Genomic DNA, 21,988 nt, shown 5'->3' with positions numbered 1-21,988 from the left:
CTCTGTTGTCCATTAGGACGTTTGTCCTCATCTTCAGTTGTGCAGTTATTTTTAAAGAGTGCTATCGATTCAAAACTTTCACTGATGAAATTTAATTCAGTATTTAGCCAAACCTTTGCTGAAGAGTGATCGAAATCTTACAAAAGATTTCTGAAATTTAATTCAGCTTTATTTATGAACCTCCAATTCAATTCAATCCAATTCAAACATACATCCCATTTAAAACAAATCCATTATATGATTCACTTGAGTCCAGTTTATAATAACTAAAAAACAATAAATAAAATTATGATTGAGCTAAGGAAACCAACGGAAACCAATGTTTTCTTTGATTCAATCCTCCATCCTGAGCTGCACGAGGAGACAGTGGAGAGGAAAACCTCCATCAGAACCAGAACCAGGAAGGAAAACCTCCATCAAAACCAGAGCCAGAAAGAAAAACCTCCATTAGAACCAGAACCAGGTAGAAAAAGCTCAATTAGAACCAGAACCAGGAAGAAAAACCTCCATTAGAACCAGAACCAGGGTTAGAAATGACAACTTATGTCATGTTTTTATTTATTTATTTATTTATTTATTTGCCATATTATGTAATTGAAGCATGTACAGTGGCTTTAGCTCAGGAGGAGTAGCTGCCGTCATTTGGATGGTTGGTGGTCTGATTCTAGCTTCCACATGTTGAATCATCCTTGGTTAAGATACTGAACCCCACATTGTAAGAGGGTAGGATGGGTAAAAAGCACTACAAAGACAAGATCCAAGAAGGGCAATGTAAGTGTGTGCACGAATGGGTGATTGTGGCTTGGAGCATAAAACTTTGTTGAATTGTCAACAAAACTAGAAGACGACTATAAAAGTATAGCCCATTTAAAACATGAAAAGTGTAGGTCCAAGCTTGGAACCCTGAGGAACTCCACGACTTATTCTGGTGTATGATGAAGCCTCATCATTTACATGAATAATCTGGAATCGTTCAGATAAATATGTTTGGTCATTTTTGGGAAAATTTATTCAACTATGAGCCCAGAGGAATAACATTTATCATGTTTTATTACACAGAGCTCAGCACCAAACAGGAAGAAAAGCATAATTAAGAATGTGTGGCAGTGGTTCGGTAATTCCATGCATCCATCCATTCATCCGTCCGTCCGTCTGTCCGTCCGCCCGTCTGTCTGTCTGTCCGTCCGTCCGTCCGTCCGTCCGTCTGTCCATCCATCCGTCCGTCCGTCCGTCTGTCCATCCATCCATCCATTTTGTGCTGCCTATCCCGGGTGGGTTGCAGGGGCAGCTGCCTAAGCAGGGAAGCCCAGACTTCCCTCTCCCCGGCCACATTCACCAGCTCGTCAGGGGGATCCTGAGGCATTCCCAGGCCAGCCGAGAGATGTAGTCCCTTCAGCGTGTCCTAGGTCTTCCCCCTAAACAAACTGACTCTGAGCCCCTCCTGGACCACCAAGCTTTTCACCCTACCCCTACGTAAGAGCCCGGCCACCCTGCAGAGAAAACTCATTTCAGTCGCTTGTATTCTTGATCTCCTTTCGGTTACCAACCATAGCTCGTGACCATAGGTGAGGGTAGAAACGTAGGTGGACCAGTAAATCGAGAGCTTTGCCTTTTGGCTCAGTTCCCTCTTCAGCACGACAGACCGATGCAGAGCCCGCATCACTGCAGACGCCGCACCGATCCACCTGCTTGATTCTTCCCTCACTCGTGAACAAGACCCCGAGATACATGAGCTCCTCCACTTGGAACACGAACTCATTGCCAACCTGAAGAAAACACTCCAGTTTGGGTTTGGTAATTAAAGTGGTTAAACATAGATTCACTTCCTGGTTTTTCCTGTCCAAACGTTCTTGGGAAAAGTATTGAGCCGACACTCCTTGTTGCATTCATAACTGCAAGTGTAGTATAAATATGTGAAATATTTATGTACAATTACAGCACCCAAAAAAGTGAGATGCTGTGTAACATGCAAATATAAAAAATGCAATGAAATGCAATTCCTATGAACCAATCTTACGTTCACAATACAACAGAAAAAAACTCGAAAGTTGAAGGTGAGACATTTTATTACTTTATGAAAAATACCATCTCATCTTGAATTTAGTGTCTGCAACACATCTCAAGAAGTTGGGACGATGCAACAAAATGCAGGAAAGGTTAAGTGGCACTAAAAAAAAAACTAGAGAAACATGATGTGGCCATGGGTTTTCAACATGCTTGTGTATTTTTTTAAAAAGCACCTTAGAAACTCAGTGTTTCAGAACTAAAGCCGCAGAGAAGTTTGGCAATCAGCAAAAATCTGCTAATTGTTGAGAATTTCGGAATAATGCACATCAGTTTATTCCATCATATAAATCCTCTATCAGTCCAGACTAGGAAAACATTCCTCTTCCTAAATGTCCAGCAGCAGCTCTGGATGTTTGCAGACTATCAGAAGAGGGGATAGGATAGACAGCGAATGGAATACATGGACCTGGAACATGATGAGATCATATTTTTCATGAAATAGTAAAATGTCTCATGTTGAGTTGTTTATACATTTTGGTTTATGAGATTTGCATTTTGTACAGTGTCCCAGCTTTTTGTGGATTGGGGTTTTTATAGAATGATTATACTGTATATTGTATGAGCCTGTATGCAGTGGATGTGCTGTTGAAAATTAATTTCCCATTTACAGTCATTAACCTGTAAAATAATATGACTGTTTTATCTTCATTTTACCAGAACTTTGTGCAGTCTGTGAGCAATCTCTTGATGGAAGAGAACAAAGATCGATGGGAAGAAGCACAGCTGGTTAGTATAACCGTGTCCACCTAAAACACTTACTGTCTCTATTTTCATCTGCTGCTCAACTTCATGTGAAAAAGTTGATGAGTGAAATAATGCGACACAGACACAGGTGGACAAACAGCCCACCTGTGTCCTTTCAGACAGACAGTGGTAAACAGAGAGGACAGACACAGAGAGGACAGAAATAACTATAACTAATGAGTAATGTAGTCGAGGCAAACGCCCACTCCTCCATCTGCTGCAGCCTTCCATCGCTGCATCGCTGTCTGTGCCTCCAGCCAGCCATCCAGTGTCCGCCTCCTCTCAGGAGTGTCAGCATGCAGGTAGAAGAGAAATGCTAATTAAACCAAGCTGCTCTTCTCAAAGCACTTCCAATGCCTCCAAACAGTGTGCACAAAAGGATTTTCCACCAACGACTTCAAAAGCAGGAGCTCCAGGTTTTATTGTGACTGTTACAAATATTTCTGCTGCCACTAACTTAGTTTAGATTGGTGAGGTTTCTGGGAACGTGCAGAATCATTTCGACTTCATCTAACAGCTGATCTCCAGTGTGGCTGTAACATACTGTATTTTTGAGAGTGTATGTTTATGTTTTTCCAAATAAACAGAGTTGCACCTTCATTTCTCAAGTTAGCTGCAGTGAGTTGGTTGTTGGCTTTGGGGTTTGTGTGGGCAACATGTTGACATGGAATATGGCTGGGATTGAAAAAGAAGAAAACTTTTAATCAGTAAGTTAAACTTTTAGACTTATCATCACAAATTAGAGACAACAAACAATCTGTGTCCACATCCCACCTTTTGTCATTGTCCGCCCTGGAATTGGTCTTGAATCTGTTGGAAAATAATTTGGCAACAGATTTCAGAGGGAGACAACTATATAGGTCAGGAAGCGACAAATAAAGTACAAATCAGGGTAATAAGTAAAAACTGGACAAGATACATTTCCTAAACTGAGTAAAATGAATATTATTTCTGATTGGAATTAAAAAGAAACCCTTCTTTTTTTGAGCAGGGGTTATATTGTGAAAGATGTTTTTTTTTTTTTTTAAGAGGAGTCATTTCATCCTCCTGTGACAGATGCTGCAAAGAGGAGGCGTACATGGAATATAATACATGTTAGGGATAGAAAAGAATCCACCTGAAAACATGAGTTAGATCATTGAATATTGGTTAAACTACACTGTTATTCATTCATTGGTTGAAATCCGAAACATGTGGGACCTGTTTTATTTGGTTTGTTTTGCATGATAAAAATGAAAAAAAGAAGTTTTCGTAGACATTGTAAATGTGAATGTTGGTCATAGCAGTAAGGAATATGAAAGGCTGGCAACACTGTGACAATATTTGCCTCTGATACAGCTTTCTGTAAAAAGGCCTTCTGTGTGTCATAGCTTTAAGCAGCAGCTCAGAATATTCACCTAAAATCCATAATCCTTTTCTTTCATTTTGCTCTCATGTGCCTCTGTTTTCTCAGCTGGGGCCCAACATCAAAGAACTGTTTCGTCTGGTGGAAGACTTTGTGGATGTCATCGGCCTGAGGATGAAAGATTTTCAAGACATGTATGAAGTCACCGATAACCTAGGTCAGCCTTATCTCTATCCAGGAGATCTGTGTGTTTATCAAAGAACATCTTGACTGAAGTCTAATCTTGGTAACCACAATAACAAACCATGAAAGTGAGGACAGGGAGGCTGACCTAATCTTTTTACAGATCAGCTGGAAAACCAGCTCCAACAACCAATATTACATCTCCATGTTTGTAAGAACAGCAGCAGGAAAATACACATCAGTTTCCATTTATTTAAGAGGAATGCCACAAAATACTAAAGTATGGAAATGAAATACTATTACAGGTCTGATACAAGCATCTCCTGATGCTTTAGGTTACTGGAAATAGATAGGACAGACAATTTTTCCCAGGCATTGACATCCCAGCAAGTTTAGTCTAAGGTCACACAGTTCAATGCTCAGAAAAACTGCATAAAACCCAAAATCTACATCTCAGATGCTTCAGGCCTCCAGTTAGCGTGTTAAATGTCAAAGTACAAGTTAGGTCAGGTTTCTGTGATGGTATCGGCTTAGATTGAGGTTCTATGATGTTCTTGGGTCGGATCAGGGTTCTGTGATGGTATGGGGTTAGATTAGGGTTCTATGATGTTATGGGGATTGAGCAGGGCTCTATGATGTGATTGGGTCAGATCCGGTTTCTGTGATAGTGTGAGATTAGATCAGGGTTCTAAGATGGTTTGGGGTAAGGTGGTATTGGGTTTCATCAGGGTTCTATGGTTTTATGGGTTCAGATCAGGGTTTTATGGTGGTATGGGGCTTGATCAGGGTTTTATGGTTTTATGGGTTCAGATCAGGGTTTTATGGTGGTATGGGGCTTGATCAGGGTTTTATGGTTTTATGGGTTCAGATCAGGGTTTTATGGTGGTATGGGGCTTGATCAGGGTTCTATGGTTTTATGGGTTCAGATCAGGGTTTTATGGTGGTATGGGGCTTGATCAGGGTTTTATGGTTTTATGGGTTCAGATCAGGGTTTTATGGTGGTATGGGGCTTGATCAGGGTTTTATGGTTTTATGGGTTCAGATCAGGGTTTTATGGTGGTATGGGGCTTGATCAGGGTTCTATGGTTTTATGGGTTCAGATCAGGGTTTTATGGTGGTATGGGGCTTGATCAGGGTTTTATGGTTTTATGGGTTCAGATCAGGGTTTTATGGTGGTATGGGATTTAATAAGGTTTTTATGGTTTTATGGGATCAGATCAGGGTTTTATGGTGGTATGGGGCTTGATCAGGGGTTTATGGTTTTATGGGTTCAGATCAGGGTTTAATGGTGGTATGGGGTTTGATCAGGGTTTTATGGTTTTATGGGTTCAGATCAGGGTTTTATGGTGGTATGGGGTTTGATCAGGGTTTTATGGTTTTATGGGTTCAGATCAGGGTTCTATGGTGGTATGGGGCTTGATCAGGGTTTTATGGTTTTATGGGTTCAGATCAGGGTTTTATGGTGGTATGGGGCTTGATCAGGGTTTTATGGTTTTATGGGTTCAGATCAGGGTTTTATGGTGGTATGGGGCTTGATCAGGGTTTAATGGTTTTATGCGTTCAGATCAGGGTTTTATGGTGGTATGGGGCTTGATCAGGGTTTTATGGTTTTATGGGTTCAGATCAGGGTTTTATGGTGGTATGGGGTTTGATCAGGGTTTTATGGTTTTATGGGTTCAGATCAGGGTTCTATGGTGGTATGGGGCTTGATCAGGGTTTTATGGTTTTATGGGTTCAGATCAGGGTTTTATGGTGGTATGGGGCTTGATCAGGGTTTTATGGTTTTATGGGTTCAGATCAGGGTTTTATGGTGGTATGGGGCTTGATCAGGGTTTTATGGTTTTATGGGTTCAGATCAGGGTTTTATGGTGGTATGGGGCTTGATCAGGGTTTTATGGTTTTATGGGTTGAGATCAGGGTTTTATGGTGGTATGGGGCTTGATCAGGGTTTTATGGTTTTATGGGTTCAGATCAGGGTTTTATGGTGGTATGGGGCTTGATCAGGGTTCTATGGTTTTATGAGTTCAGATCAGGGTTTTATGGTGGTATGGGGTTTGATCAGGGTTTTATGGTTTTATGGGTTCAGATCAGGGTTTTATGGTGGTATGGGGCTTGATCAGGGTTTTATGGTTTTATGGGTTCAGATCAGGGTTTTATGGTGGTATGGGGTTTGATCAGGGTTTTATGGTTTTATGGGTTCAGATCAGGGTTTTATGGTGGTATGGGGCTTGATCAGGGTTTTATGGTTTTATGGGTTCAGATCAGGGTTTTATGGTGGTATGGGGCTTGATCAGGGTTTTGTGGTGGTATGGGGTTTGATCAGGGTTCTATGATCGTGGTTCAGCGTTAATTCTGAAAATGTCACTAAAATTTTACATCACCATCTACTCATTATCATAAAAAGATCCCTTTTTCTGATTTGGGTTTTGTTGGTATTGATATAATTAATTTCAATTTATTAATAATTATTTGGAGGTTCTTTAAGCAGCTGCTGTATTAATGTGTTTACGTGTTGAAAGATAGTCTAGAGGACGTATAGAGTCAATGGTTTTATAGAATTAATTTGGGACCTGGATCATTTCAGATAACTCTATTTCTGTTTGGTTTATTTTATTTATGTGAGTTTTTCTCCACTGAGACAAGCTCAAGCTTTGTGTTTCTTTTCATTTCTACTTCACATTATTTCCACGTAAACAATAACTGGTAGTGAATATTATTCATTCCTGGGGGCAGCAAGCCTTTACATGTAACTTATGAGATACTAAATCTACATTCTCAGCTAACTCCTGCCGCTCCCTCCATTGCCCAGTGACTGCTGTTGAATGGTTTTCAAACTGAAAAAACAATACTGCACAGGCATCATAGGCTTTTCTGCTCACTGTGACCTCCGGATAAAAACGAGGCAGAGCTTGAGCTGAGTCGAGGGAGAGTATGTGGGAATTGAGGCCATATAAGAGGTCCTGTTTACATTAGTGCCACCACGCTGTCTGGAGCCAAATAGCTGCCCACATAGCAGTATTCCTCCCCAGGGGGAGGCTAACCTCCCCTCTCCTCCCACACCTCAAACTGAAGCAATGCTATGTAAAGAACTCTCCATCATCTCCCTATGTATATACTGCACTTAGATCAGAGTTTCCTCTTTCAAACTCAGAAAAGTGGAGAAGTTGTGAAGAATGTAGAACTCACCAGATCGGAACAGCTGTTTCATCCCACACTCAGAGCTGGAGTGGGTGTCATCATCAGAGAAATTAACCTAAAACTAAGTTAAACTTTCACTTATTACAATCTGGTCTCCACACTTAAATCACCCACAAGGAAAAGTGACATCAGTCTTTGGCCTCCACATCTCCCCTGTGCATCAGAACATGAAACCTAAGCCATCTTAGGGGAATTCTCTAGAGCAGGGCTGTCAAACTCAAATACACAGCGGCCAAAATGAAAAACTTGGAGGAAACTGAGGGCTGGACTGGTTCAGTGTTCATTAAAACATTTGTTTTAATTACCTTATTGCCCATATTGAACCTGGAAGAGAGTCTATATGTTATTACCTATAAAGCACATTAATCATAAAATAGAAAAAAAGGAGAAAATAAAACATGATGCCTTTATTTCTTATTGCTAGTAGTAATTTCAAGTGAAAGCATTTTCTACAGGCAAATGACAGCCAAAAATAATTTCCTCATTAGAATAATAAAATATCCTGTGATAGCAAGAGAAAAAAATTAAACTGTATTAAAGGTCAGTTTGCTACCCTGTGATGCTCACTCATCCATCCATCCATCCACCCACCCATCCATCCATCCATCCATCCATCATCCACCCATCCATCCATCATCCATCCATCCATCCATCCATCCATCCATCCATCCACCCATCCATCCATCCACCCACCCATCCATCCATCCACCCACCCATCCATCCATCCACCCACCCACCCACCCATCCATCCATCCATCATCCATCCATCCATCCATCCATCCATCCATCCACCCATCCATCCATGCATCCATCCATCCATCCATCCATCATCCATCCATCCATCCATCCATCCATCCATCCATCATCCATCCATCCATCCATCCACCCATCCATCATCCATCCATCCATCCATCCATCCATCCATCCATCCATCCATCCACCCATCCATCATCCATCCATCCATCCATCCATCCATCCATCCATCCATCCATCATCCATCCATCCATCCATCCATCCATCCATCCATCCATTTTTTGCCGTTCATGTTCACTAGTCTCAGGATGATTTGATGGAGCCTGGTGTATTATTTCAAAACCTGTTGACAAGCATGGCTCTTTGGATTGGAAAGGCTGCAGACCCCTGCACTAAACACAAAAAGATTTAGCAGCAGTTTTCTCTTTAAACAGCAACAGTTAAAATATTTCTTCATATATGAAAACATATTTATGAGAAAGGATGAAATGTTCAGGATTTACTAACTAAAAGGTAAAAAGTCAGCAGGATGAATTTAAAGCTGTGAAGCTGCTTCCTTCTAAACACAGAAGGAACAATATGTGATGAATATCAGCATCAGGTGAACAGACAGAAAGCAGGATTAGAATCTCACAGCTTCTAGATGGTGAGGAGAGAGAAATATTCACAATATGCACAATAACTTCCATCCATGCACCTTCACTGTTTCATTATCCAGATTTCTAGATATAATTTCTCTGACTTTGCTTTCTTAGGTTGGCTGTTTAGCTTCACCTCTACACCTGCAGCCTCCACTACCGGGAGTTAAGGGTTAACATCTCGTTTCCGTAACTATAAACATGTGTGGTATCCACAGAAAATCCAGAATCTCAGCTACCAGCTCAGTAAAACCATTTCTATCAACAACAAACACAGTTAAGACAACAATAATTAAAAGACCACGAACACAAAGTCTGAACACACATGTAAACACAGATGATGTTTCCCCATGAACACGAACAAACGGCTCCTCTACTGAAAGCTCACATCTCACAGATTCCACAGCTGGAAGTTTCATCTCGCTATGACCAAGATTCACCGAACCAGAGGCAGAAGAAGACCCGATTTATGCTTCATGTTTGGAAAACATAGTAAAAATAAATGTCTCTCATATAAAAAATGTGAGAATGAAGTGTACAAAATACTGCTGTAACACAAAGACATATGATGGTTGTAAACTGGACATGTGATTGAAGAATTTATGGAACTGCCATAAAAATAAACATATCAAAAACAAAACAAACAAACAAAAAAACTCATTCTTGAAATAATCAACGAATGTACCAACAGCAGAAGTGAAAAGCAAATAAACAAGACACTCGGCCTCAATAAGACCAACAAGCAGAGTCAAAGTTCTGAACACAAACTCATCAACTCATCAATATTTTATTCCCAGTAGAAGATAAACAACATATCAGATGTTGAAGCAGACATTTACTATTTGATGGAAAATATGAGCTGATAGTGAATCTGATGGCAGCAACACGTCTGGAAAAAGTTAATGTTTACTTCTGAGAAGCATCCCCTTGGTATCCATGCTTTCCACAAACAGTTTCATATTTTCATCCATCTGACCACAGAACTGTTTTCCACTTTGCCTCAGACCATTTTAAATGAGCTTTGGTCCAGAGAAGACAGAAGAAGCTGGTTCTGGATCTTGTTCACATCTGGCTTCTTCTCTGCATGATGGAGCTTTAACCGGCATTTGTGGATTTCAGGGTGAACTGTGTTCACAGACAGTGGTTCCTGGAACTCTTCGTGAGTCCATGAAGTGGTTTCTAGTAGAGAATCATGTCTGCTTTTAATGCAGAAGATCACCAGCGTCCAGCCTTGTCCCATGCACACAGAGATTCCTCCTGATTCTCTGAATCTTCTGATGATATTCTACACTGTAGATGGTGGATCTTCAAAGTCTGAGGAACATTCTTTGAAATTGTTCAACAACTTTTAGAGCCAGTTTGTCTCAGATTGGTGAACCTCTGTCCATCTTTCCATGTGAGAGACTGTCTAATATTTTCCAATAAATGGTAAAATGTCCAAATGTTTTCAAATTGGGATATGTGTGATCAGGGAGGAATCCATACAAAAACATCAGAAATATATGTTTAAGTAAATATTCTGTGTACTGTGTGACAGCTTTCGATTGCCTCCATTTCTCTGTTCTAGTTTTGAGCATCCACAAGCGACCAGTGATGGGTCATGCTGACATCAACTTCCCAATGAAAGGGTGGAGGGGTATGGTGGACTGGGCTCGCAGCTCTGAGGACAGAGTCAGCATCCCGAAGAACATCCTGTCCACTGGCAAGCCAGGTGAGAGCTGCACCCGTGGCAAACATGGTTTCCAAAGACTGAAAATACTGACTGCTGCAGGTCTGTTTCAGAACTGAACTCTGCATGTGTCAGCGTGCATGTGCTCAGTTGTGAGGAAGCTGCTGAGACAGAAATACGGTAGAATGGGTTGACTTATAAAGCAGTGTTTACTGCCATTAATCTGCAGAGCAAACTCCCACCCAGACAAACACATGCAGAGACGCTAGTATTAAATGTTGCAAATAACATGCAGGAAATAAGCAAATGATTTCCCATCACCTGCTGTTCAGCTGCTGCACAACAAAAAGGAACATTGTTCTCAGAAAGAGTGCCAGAGTGAGTGTTAGAGGATGGTAGTAAAAGCTCATTTGCTTTAACAGTTTGACAGCACTAAATTACAGAGAGGAGCGTCCACTTATTTGTTGCCTACAGACAAAGGGAATCATAGAAACATGTGGTCTTAGACATGAGACAAAAGAAAAATACAAGTTGCCTTCTTCGGGCTTTATATTAGATAAATGTTACTTAATCTGGTGTCAGAGCAATGCATTTGTCATTAATTAATTACTCAGACTAAGTATCGAGGGGCAGCAGCAGAGTGAGGTAGCAGCTGAACTAGGTTGTTGCTGTGAATAGCTAGCTGCATCATGGTGAAACTATGTGTTTCTGTGGACACCATCAACACACTGATTTAAAATAATGATCAGACATTTGATGAATGTTTGCTAACATTTAGTAAGTAGCAGTAGCATGCTAAGTGCATACACAGTTTGCTTGGTGGCCTCTGTAATAAAGACAGTGAGAAGAAGAAGAGCATTCATTAATATCACAGTCTTGATTTGTAATTGATCATCAAAGTGCTTTTTTTCTTCCTCAACAAGTTGTCACACGGCTGTTTTTGAGGCTAAACGTTTAAAACCAGTGAACTTTGCATCACCATGTGAGAAAAATTGTAGTTTAGGGTCAGACTCTATCTTTCTTTGTCATAACAGTTTAGTGAGAAGTATTACTCCCACACACTTCACGGAGTAGAGACAGAAAGATTTTATAGGAACCTGAGATGCTTTCCCTGCGTCACTATTTTCCAAAGGAAAAAAAAAAAGAAGTCTTTTTATCTATCCTTGTTTCCACTCTTTCATTTCCTACTTATCCATTGGGCATATCCATGTTGTTCAGGCCCTCCTGGGAAATTCCAGTATGGTCACCATTTAGGATGAGATACACAGAACAATCATTTTGTGTCCTTCTGTGGACCTACAGAGAAAGAGAAGCCTCTGTAGCAGCTCAGGATGCTTCTATCAAAGCATTTCCAGGGTTGATCTCTCATATTTTAGCATTGTGTGTGCAGAGTGAGAGATCCATCATTCATTGACAGAACAGTTGTTATTTGGTTGAGTTTTCCAAAGAAAAGTGGCGACACCGATCACGCTCTGTGAGTGTTTCCAGCCCTGATTCACGTCCTGTCTCATCTGAGCGTTCGATGCTGACATAACCAGCCGAGTTTATCCTCTGTGTGCCAGCTGATGACAGCTTCACAGTTTTCAGGAGCAATCGGGTTATTTATCAGCTGGGGGGTTTTCCACCATTTAAATCAGCTCTGTACTGCGAGAATGCTAATGAGGCTGTCGTTTCTAATCAAGAGTCAACAGGAGCCAATCAGGTGCAATTAGAGATAATTTCTTCACAAGCTGGGGAAAGTGTCTCCAAGCAGCAGAAGTCAGCAGCCAGTTATATACCTCAGACCAGTTTACACAGTTTGAACTAGATCCTGCATCTTTTCACATATGAGCTCTTTTTCTCCTGAAATGTTCTTAAATGAGCTTTTAGGCTCTGTGTGTCATTTGGAAATACCCACAGTCACATACGATGATATGAATATCTGTATGAATGTGGAAACGTGTGGAAAGTAAATCCACATTGGCTGAACTAAACTGAACTAGAAATGCACTCTGTTTCCTGTGAAATAATGTGTTTTTACAGTATATTACCTCATATTAAAGAGCCACACTGGTGTATTTCCTCGTCCTGTACCTGTAAATTTTCTTGTGACCCACTCAGTTAACTTCTTGCTTCTGTGTCACATGATTTTGACACTTACCTGAATATCTAGATCCTCAGCCTCAGATTCAGGGCAGTACTTTGAGAGAAACACCAAACCTATTTTACCAAAGTCACAGTTCTTCTAAACAAGCTGCACTAAATTTGCATTCTTTAAAAAGCATCAAAGCTATTATAAGTTTTATGGATTGGCAATTAATTGGTTCATTCCTTTCATTTCTCCAAACTGTCTCAAGTCAGTTACTATAAAGACAACAGAACTTCACTGCTGTGAAAAAAGAAAATGACATGTTTATTCTGTCTTGACTGTCTTAAAGGGACATTGTGTAACGTTTTCTGTTGTTTACAGGCCAAAATCGATGTCTGTATACATGTGTTATCATTGGTGTATTATGACCTCCACTAGTGGTCTGACACATTCTTTTGAGCGAAGAATTTTAGATTTGTTCATACATATGATGGGTAAGCACTATGACAGTCTACCATCGTGAAACTACAGCTGCCGGCAGGGGACAAATAGCACCAACCCGGAATACATGTGAGGCAACGCACAGTGAGACGCGGGAGAAGATAAACGAGGGTGGCTTACTACCCTGGCAAGTTGGAAAATCCGTTAAATTGTTATTCACAAAAATGCAGGACCATGCATTTGAAGCAGCAGCACAAGAGCCGTTTTCACCATCGCTAAACAAAGTGGTCTTAAAAGGCAGTGTGACCAGATGGTACAAAACAGGAGGATAAACATCGGGCAAGCCTTCCCCAGGTAAAAGGATCTCAAGAAGAAGAAGATTTGAAGTTGCTGAAGTTCTCCTCGACAATTAAGTCAACTGTCCTGCCTAAATTAGCCTAAAACTAACTTTGTTCATTTGGTTTTGTTAGAGTTGCTCATTACCATGGTTACCATGGCAGTATAACCATAAATCCTGCTCAGATACACCAGCCTTGTTGGTACAGAAGTGATGTTAATGTGGTTTCAGCTGCTTTTATATTCACAGTAAACGGCTGCTTTCAGTCACGGTAAAATCAGTCTAAAAGCTGGTAGGAAGGCTTTATAAGCTGGTTTTACTGGGATAAAAAGTGTTGTATCGAGAACAGTTTCCCTATCAAGATCCATTCCCCCTGTAAGAACCAGTCTTCCTTCTGAACACAGAGGAACCACTTCTGAGTTTGATGGGATGCAGTTTGCAATCTGTATGAAATCAAGAACCACCTGAAACACTCCACGAACTATTGGATGACATGCTTTCATCGGTGTTGTTGAGGTTTTTTGAATCACAGCGGCTACCGTTGTTGCAGTACGTGTTTGAGAAAGTGAGGTGCCAGAATGCACTAAATATTAGAATGCCATACACGATTCCAACATTAGATGGAAGAAACTCCTTCACAATTTCCCTTTAAAATTCCCTTGGCTCTTCAGGTTGTTGCTTTTTTGACAACATTGATTTGTTATTGTCTGTTCTTTAACTTGATTAAGGTTACTTTTTGTTACTAATGTGGCCACATGTGAAGTACCTGCTGCACAATAGATATTAATGTTATATCAAGCCTAGTAAAATATGCTTAGTTCCAGTAGAAAATGGAATAAACCTTTCATCCAATTTGAAACTCTGTAAATTCTAAACCTAACAGTTAATAGGCCTGCAAGCAGCTGATTGTAAGATAGATTAACCGTGTCTGTTACCCTGTCTTTCACTTTTTGTAATTCATCTCTCTCTCTCATAATGTCTTACTCTTCTACTCAGTTCTTGAATGGTTAAGATTCACATTTGTGTGGTTACAACTACTGTAGATGGTTGGTTTTGTGTTACCACATACATAGCAAGTTACAGGGATCTATACAGCACCTGTCTGGTGACATTGACAAAGAATATATTACTCTGCAGCCTCAGGTCAGATTCAACCAGGTGTTGGAAACCTTCCTCAGAGGTTTTCTCTATATCAACATGACAGCATCACACAGTTGCTGCAGGTTTGTTGGCTGAATCCATGATGAGAATCTCCCGTTCCACCACATCCCAAAGCTGCTCTACTGGATACTTTCTGTTCTAAAGACCTTTCTCTGGAAATCGTAGAGATGCTTGTGTGTGAAAATCCCAGTAGGTCAGCAGCAGAAACAAGTCATATTTATAGTCAATTAAATCCAGCAGCTGAACATGTTCTTTAGTTGTTCATTGGTTATTTTTGTTTGATGTCTTTTTCACCACTAATTGGTTCCTAACTTTCTCAGTTTGACAGTTTTCTGATGAATAATTTGTAAGTTTGTGTGAGTTTGGATGCAAGAATTTAACCAAACCCCAAATGAGTTTACATGTAATATTGTACCTCCTGAAGGTTTTACATGCTTCAGCCTACACAAACACATATTTTGCACCTGAATCAAATGAGCAGTTGTTTGTTGGATGGTACACGACACTGTTTTAGTCTCGCAGACAGACACATAACTTATTGACTCACTGGTTTAAGCCCCCCCAGGCTAGTTCTTGTTGAGCACAGACAATCTGGCTGAGCATATTGAATGGGCCAGCCAAAGAGTGCATGAGCAGGACACATAATACTTCATCGCCCTCACACTCCCACATGTTTTGCTTGGTTCCCCCTGATGCCCATGGGAGCTCAGCTGTTGCCTCGGAGCTTCGGCCTGCTGCCATCCAGGCTGCGGTGCGGTGTGCTGGAGCAGAAGAGCTGGATGTCTTCAGATGGCCCGACAGATGGAGTCATGTTTTTTTTTTTTTTTTCTTTCTTTCGAGTGTGTGCACGTGTGCATGTGGCTTCCCGGGCCAGTCTGTCCCTTTTATCGAATCGAGTTCTCAAGTTTTGACAAATGTCCTCCCATGTTACACTGTTGTCTCTCATCTGGAAGAGGAAGAAGCCATATGTGGAGATGTGCAGATAAAGAGGAGCCAATGGATTTCACCCTGTAGGTAGAATACTAAAGGCATTTTAGACCAACTGGTCAGCATTTCAGAAAAAGGATTTCACACAGTCCATGGTGAATGCACTCAGTTGCTGCTCGAGTGAGCATGGCAGCTGGAGCAGCGGTGACCTTCCAGTAGAACGAAATGACCACATCAGACGTCATTGTTGACTGTCTGCTTCAGGGTGCATGTCCAGCATGTGTTGTGTCTGTGTGAACACATGCAAATAGCATGGATTTATAATCTAATGACCATGTCTGGACTGTTATATTCCTTTGGATCTGTCTGGCCATCTAAAGGTTTGTTGGCATCTCAGTCACATCTGTTGGGCTGTTCATGTTCTCATTGATCTGAATGATGTTTTCTACTATAATCCTACAAGTTGGCTTTACTGAAAAAGGAGCATGAAAACTAAACAATAACACAAACTTTTAGAAAATCGATTGAGTGAGCACATTCAACTTGAAGAATTTGAGTCTGTAGAACTTTATTTACTATACTTACCACTGGAGCAGCATGGCTCAGTGGGTAGAGTGGTCGTCTTGTAGCCTGAGGGTTGCTGGTTTGATCCTTGGCCTATCGAGCTCATGTCGAGGTGCCCCTGAGCAAGACACCGAACCCCTATTTGCTCCTGATGGGTCGTGGTTAACGCCTTGCATGGTAGCTTCCGCCATCAGTGTGTGAATGTGTGTGTGAATGGATGAATGTGTTGTATGATGAAAACCGCTTTGGGTATCATTTCAGGCACAGTAAAAGCTCTATATAAATACAGACCATCTACCATTTTACTCACTAAGTTCCAGAAGTAAATAAGGTCAAACTCATGTAGAGGTAACACCACCACCACAAAAGAAGCATCCCCTCTTCTTCTAACATGTCTGGAAACGTCTGGGAGGTGAGGAAACCAGTTGCTCTACTCTGATGCAGGATTCTAGCTGCTCTACAGTCCTGGACCTTGGTTGCTGAATTTCTGCTTCCATGATGCTCCAGTTGTTGGTGAAAGATCAGGACTGCAGGCAGGCCAGTTCAGCACCTGGTGAAGCCATAATAGAGCTTTAACCTGCAATTGTGGATTTCAGGGTGAACTATGTTCACAGACAGTGGTTTCTGGAATTCTTGCTGAGTCCATGCAGTGGTTTCCAGTAGAGAATCATGTCTGCTTTTAATGCAGAAGATCACCAGTATCCAGCCTTGTCCCATGCACACAGAGATTCCTCCTGATTTTCTGAGTCCTCTGATGATATTCTACACTGTAGATGGTGGTTCTTCAAAGTCTGAGGAACATTCTTCTGAAATTGAAACAGAATTTTTAGACCAATTTTGTCTCAGATTGGTGAACCTCTGTCCATCTTTCCATCTGAGAGACTCTGCTTCTCTGAAATGCTCCTTTTATACCCAGTCATGTTACTGACCTGACTTAATTAACTTGATTAGTTGTCCAATGCGCCTCCAGGTGTTTCTGGTTTGTACCAGGTACTTTTCCAGCCTTTTGTTGCTCCTGTTCCAACTTTTTCCAGACGTGTTGCTGCATCAGATTCACTGTCAGCTCATATTTTCATTACATGGGGAAATGTCTCAGTTTCATCATCTGGTATGTTGGTTGTCTGCTACGGGGAATAAAACATGAGTTGATGAGATCAGCAAATTATTGCATTTTCACATCCTCATCTCTTTTGCATTAATTAAACTTAAGCTAATTAATGTATTCAACTCCCTTTCCTCCAAAGTGCACATAATGTATATAAGATGGCTCAGGCTTTGGCTCAGAGGGCAGAGGGGTCATTCTTCAACAGGAAGGTTGGCAGTTTGACCCCCTGTTGCTCTACATGCCAGAGCGTCCTTAGGCAAAACATTGCTACATAGTCCCTGGTACAAGACAATATCAACCTTGTGCCCGCCTAAAATAAAGTACTCACTGGTGACCTTGTGCAAGACAATTCAAACTGCTTTTCCTACAGTGGAAAAACATTTGCATCCAATGAATAAACAACTTTTCTGAATGAATTAGATTTACACTTTGAGATACGTGAGATTAAAATATGTAGTTTTAATGGAAGTCAGTGGGACATTGTTGGCCACAAAGGTCACCATATAGAAATGGAAACCATTGAGCACCAAATTAAATTGCTCTAAGAAGATTTGTATAGTAATTACAACCAACACAAAGCTATCCATGGACAAAGTTGCAAAAAAGTAATGTGATTAAAATAGTCTTATTATGATCAAATGTGGTAAACTATTTGCTTGGCGATTTAGGAAAGAATAGTCGGACAACAGCATCAAGACACCTGCAGGCGGCGTGACTCGTGATCAATACCACATTTAGGAATTTTAAAAAGTTCTTGTTTAAATTGAGCGTTTAAATGATTTGCGGGGTCAAAATAGTCTTATTTAGATCAATTAAACAAGGAAATTGGCAGAGGTAGTTCAAAGTATGTAGAGCAGGAAAGAAACAGGGCCAGATGGCTTTTCTATTCAATTTTACAAGAAATATGGGGAGAAACCTCTGGCTCCTTATTGGCCATGTATGAGGAGTCCTATACAAGAAGACTACTCCCTCTATCCCTAACACTGGTATTAATAACCTTAGTTTTAACCTTTACAATTTATTGAAAGTAACAGGTGAGGCTCCCTGATGGACACTCACCCTTCTGCCCCATCATTTTACCTGCTCATGTTCTGGGAGTTGGGTGGAAAGTCTGCAGATGTATGTCTTCTCAAAGGCCACCACATTCCCATGATCATTTAAATGTTTTCAACTTTCCATATTACACCTTCCATTTTCAATCAATCAATCAATCAATCAGTCAATCAATCAATCAATCAACCCTTTTTTTTTGTACTTTACAACTTTAAAATTGCTAACTGGTCCTAAGGTGTAAAAGCACTTCTTAATATAAATATAGATGTTTACACTGGGATCAGGGTTACTGCTTTGGACTAGTTTAAGTCACACAAAGTTATACTTAAAGTCAAACTCATCTGGCAGATTCTGCTTTGTCCTCTACAGTTGCCAGGGTTAACTTTTGTGTTCCACAGAGTTCTGTTCCTGTTTCCTCAGGGTAATATCATAAAGAAACATGACATTGTGTTGATGACACCCAACTTTATTTATCTACCAGTTACTCAAGTTAGAGACTTGTCTTGGAGAAATCAAAAGGGGAAAAAGCTAAATCGTTTCATCGTGCGCTTTGGTGTTTTTTGCCTGTAGACCAAAATAAAGTATGTCATGAGCCATGTCTCCCTCTATGTCTTCCCCCACCCCAACTCGCCTCGTCTGCCAACGAATGTGCAAAGTGCAAACACACTGAGGAAAACAATTTCTCCATTTTGTGGAACATGTCAAAATAACTTATTATGTTTATCTTGTTACTTGCTGTCCAACGACCATAGTCTTTTTAGAGGGAATGTCGGATCCTGGTCATCAGCAGATGAAAGTTTGTTCTACTCTCCACCATTTTGCTTTGAAAATACATGCTGCCATTGCATGTTTGCTATAGCCTTTTATAAGGAGGGAGGACCAAGGGTTCTGGGAGGACAGAGGAGGCGGTGATTCACATGAATGTACATGAACGCCGACCAGCTCTCATATTAAATATTTCTGCTCTTATTCTTCTCAACAACCCAACAAGGACTCTTTTCTTGTAGACTCCAGACTTGTTCGTTGTTCCTAGAACTTCCAGGTCCAAGTGGAAAGCACTTTTACTCTTCAGGTTCCTCACTGTGGAACTGGCTTTTGTTCTTTCAAGTCTTGGCTTTCAGGAGAAAAAAAATTAGCATTGAAACAAACACACAACAGAAACTATTTCCATGTTTCCACTTTTTCCTCATTTCCAGTTATTCCTGCTACTATTTACCTGCTATCCTCACTAAACCAACTCCAGCTCAGCTGCTTTGTGGCGCCACTGTGCATCAGAAACGTCTTCTTGGCTTTATTCCAGCCATAGAGGAGCATTATTTTTCTTCTTTTCACACACACATAGAACTTTCTGCTCACTGGTTGATCTTTGGCTGCTCCTGATTGGACGTTACCGTCAATCTAAGCTCTCTGATTGGTGGAAAGTCTGACAGGAAGTGGCTTCATTATCATGTCCAGGTCTAAATAGAGGTCTCTTAGCAACATAGTAGTGATGGTGATGTTTTTATGATGAAATGTGATAAATAATGCTGTTATCATGGATCATTGTGGATTTACCAGTTAGAGTCTCTGAATAAAACTACATTTAGTGGCTGGATTGTAAACCTCCTGGATGGGACAGAAATGCCTGGAATACTTCCGTAGAACATGTAATCGGTAGCTATCCATCACAGTTTACCCCACAGAGCTACACACCACCGCTCCTGAGAACCTAATGATAAAAGTAATAGCGCTTAGTGGTGCCGGAGATCTAGCAGAGTTTTAAGTGTTATGTACCTATGAGCTAGTTGTAAAAAACCCGTCCAAACTGGGCGGCTTGCTCTGTCTCGTACTTGCTACCATTAAGCTGCCTCAGAACAGGACACGCTGGTTACCTTTTCTGTCCCTCCACCACACCAGCATCCACCTGTTGGCTGTGGGGGAGGATGGGGTTTATCGTTACTCTAATTTCAAATTGAGAAGATATTCGATGGGATCAGAGCCTGACATCCAACTTAAAACATTTTTTAGAACATTTACATCAGTTATGAAACTAAAGTACTTCCATTCTTTTCAAATTAGATCAGTTTTATTTTCTTCAACTTTTTTTAATTTAATCTTTGTAATCACACTTTGCTTGGAAAGATGTTCTTGCTCTCTCTCTATATATATATATAGGCTATATGCATTCTCCTCCATGTCAGACTGACTGCATCATTTGGTCGGCATGGTCGATACTACTATCAATGATGTCTTATTTGCCTTTGACCTGCCTGCTCAGCCTGTTCTTTACTTTCTTCTCCAACACAGATGCAGACGACTCCTCCACCTTTGTTACTGGCGTCGTCCTGTACAGAAACCTGGGCAGCATCTTGTCTCTGCAGAGGTACGACTGAAGTCTAATTTAAGGATTTGTTTTCTACAGAGTGAAGTGGTTTCATATAATGTGTTTCATGTTTGCTACTAAAAGCATTTAACCTGCAAGACATAAAGAAAGCTGACTTAACAGAATTTTGTGTGATAGAAACCATCATTCTAAGATTTTGTGGTGTATTTTAGACATTCTGTAAATTTGATTCAATTGGATTTATGATTTAAAACTAGATATAAATATAATCTGCACGATATTGGTATCGATTAATATTGGCTTCAGAATTAAATATCAAATATCGGTCATTCCGATGGTAATTGATCGTTAATCATGGAAGAAAAAAACTCCAAGTCTATCGTACCGGATATTGGCCAAATGACTTTTAAAATATCAGCATATACGATATTGGCCAATATTCCAATATTGTGCATCCCTATTATTTATAATTTGATGTTATCACCTTCTTTTATTTCTGTCAGAGCAAATATCAGGTCTTTATCAGGTGCTTTAAAATCACAATTTAAGCCATCCTAAGTTAGTATGAGTAGTTTGGCTGCCAGATAGAAGGTTGATGGTTCAATTTTTGGTTTCCTTGGTCCACATGTCAAAATAACTTTGTGCCCCAAATTGGCACCTCATATTATTTCTGCAGTGTGTATTCCTGTATGAGAGTGTGTATAATAGTAAAAAAGCACAGCATGTATGAGGATGAGTGAGGTTTATTTTGTACAGGGTCAACAAGATTATTAAAGGAATGTTTTATTATTTGTTTGCAACAACTTTTTTTGTAACAGATTATTCATGTTTTATCACAAAGCTTTGGTTAGTTTAGAATTCCTCTTCTCAATTATTGATGGTGAAAAAACACAGAGATTAGTTTTGGTGTAAAGTCCCATGAATCAATTAAGCCATGTAACCAGGCCTCAGCCGCTGAGCCCTGCAGGGCGCCGCGGGTCTCATGGCAAGGCAACTTTATTTATAGCACAATTCAAAAACAGGGTGATTCAAAGAGATTTACAAAAACTCTGAAACATTAGAAAATAAGAATCACAATCTAACATTAAAAACAAAAGAGAAAGGAAACAAGATCATTAGATAAAAACAGTATTAAAACATGATCTGGTTTAAAAATTCAGCCTTAAAAGAAACAGTGCAGGTTCTACCATCAGTAATATCAGGACATTGGCTGCTGATGTGGAGGATTTCTAGCTGCATGGAAACAAGGATTGAATCCAGAAGCAGGAACACTGGTGGGATGCCTCAAGAATAACTTCTGTCTCCAAGAGTGAAGGGAAAGGAAAGAAGGAAATTGCTGTCACTGCTGGTATGACGATTTGTTAAAAAGCTCCAACACCCCTAGTACATGGGGAGATTAACATCCACGGTGT

General features: G+C 40.5%; 1 protein-coding gene across 9 annotated transcripts in view; it reads left to right on the top strand.

Annotated features, from left to right (window-relative positions):
• adgrb1a (adhesion G protein-coupled receptor B1a) overlaps nt 1–21,988 on the top strand; it is a 180,532-nt gene that overhangs the window by 97,055 nt on the left and 61,489 nt on the right. For all 9 annotated transcript variants that reach the window (XM_041987803.1, XM_041987802.1, XM_041987805.1 and 6 more), the window contains 4 exons: nt 2,725–2,793; nt 4,265–4,373; nt 10,496–10,639; nt 20,540–20,615. In XM_041987803.1, the coding sequence (XP_041843737.1) occupies nt 2,725–2,793; nt 4,265–4,373; nt 10,496–10,639; nt 20,540–20,615 (398 nt within the window). The remainder of the gene's footprint in view (nt 1–2,724; nt 2,794–4,264; nt 4,374–10,495; nt 10,640–20,539; nt 20,616–21,988) is intronic.

The sequence above is a fragment of the Melanotaenia boesemani genome, chromosome 6 (genome assembly GCF_017639745.1).
Source record: "Melanotaenia boesemani isolate fMelBoe1 chromosome 6, fMelBoe1.pri, whole genome shotgun sequence".
Taxonomy (NCBI): Eukaryota; Metazoa; Chordata; class Actinopteri; order Atheriniformes; family Melanotaeniidae; genus Melanotaenia; species Melanotaenia boesemani.
Note: the sequence above shows the minus strand (reverse complement) of the source record. Positions and strands in the feature narration are given on the sequence as shown.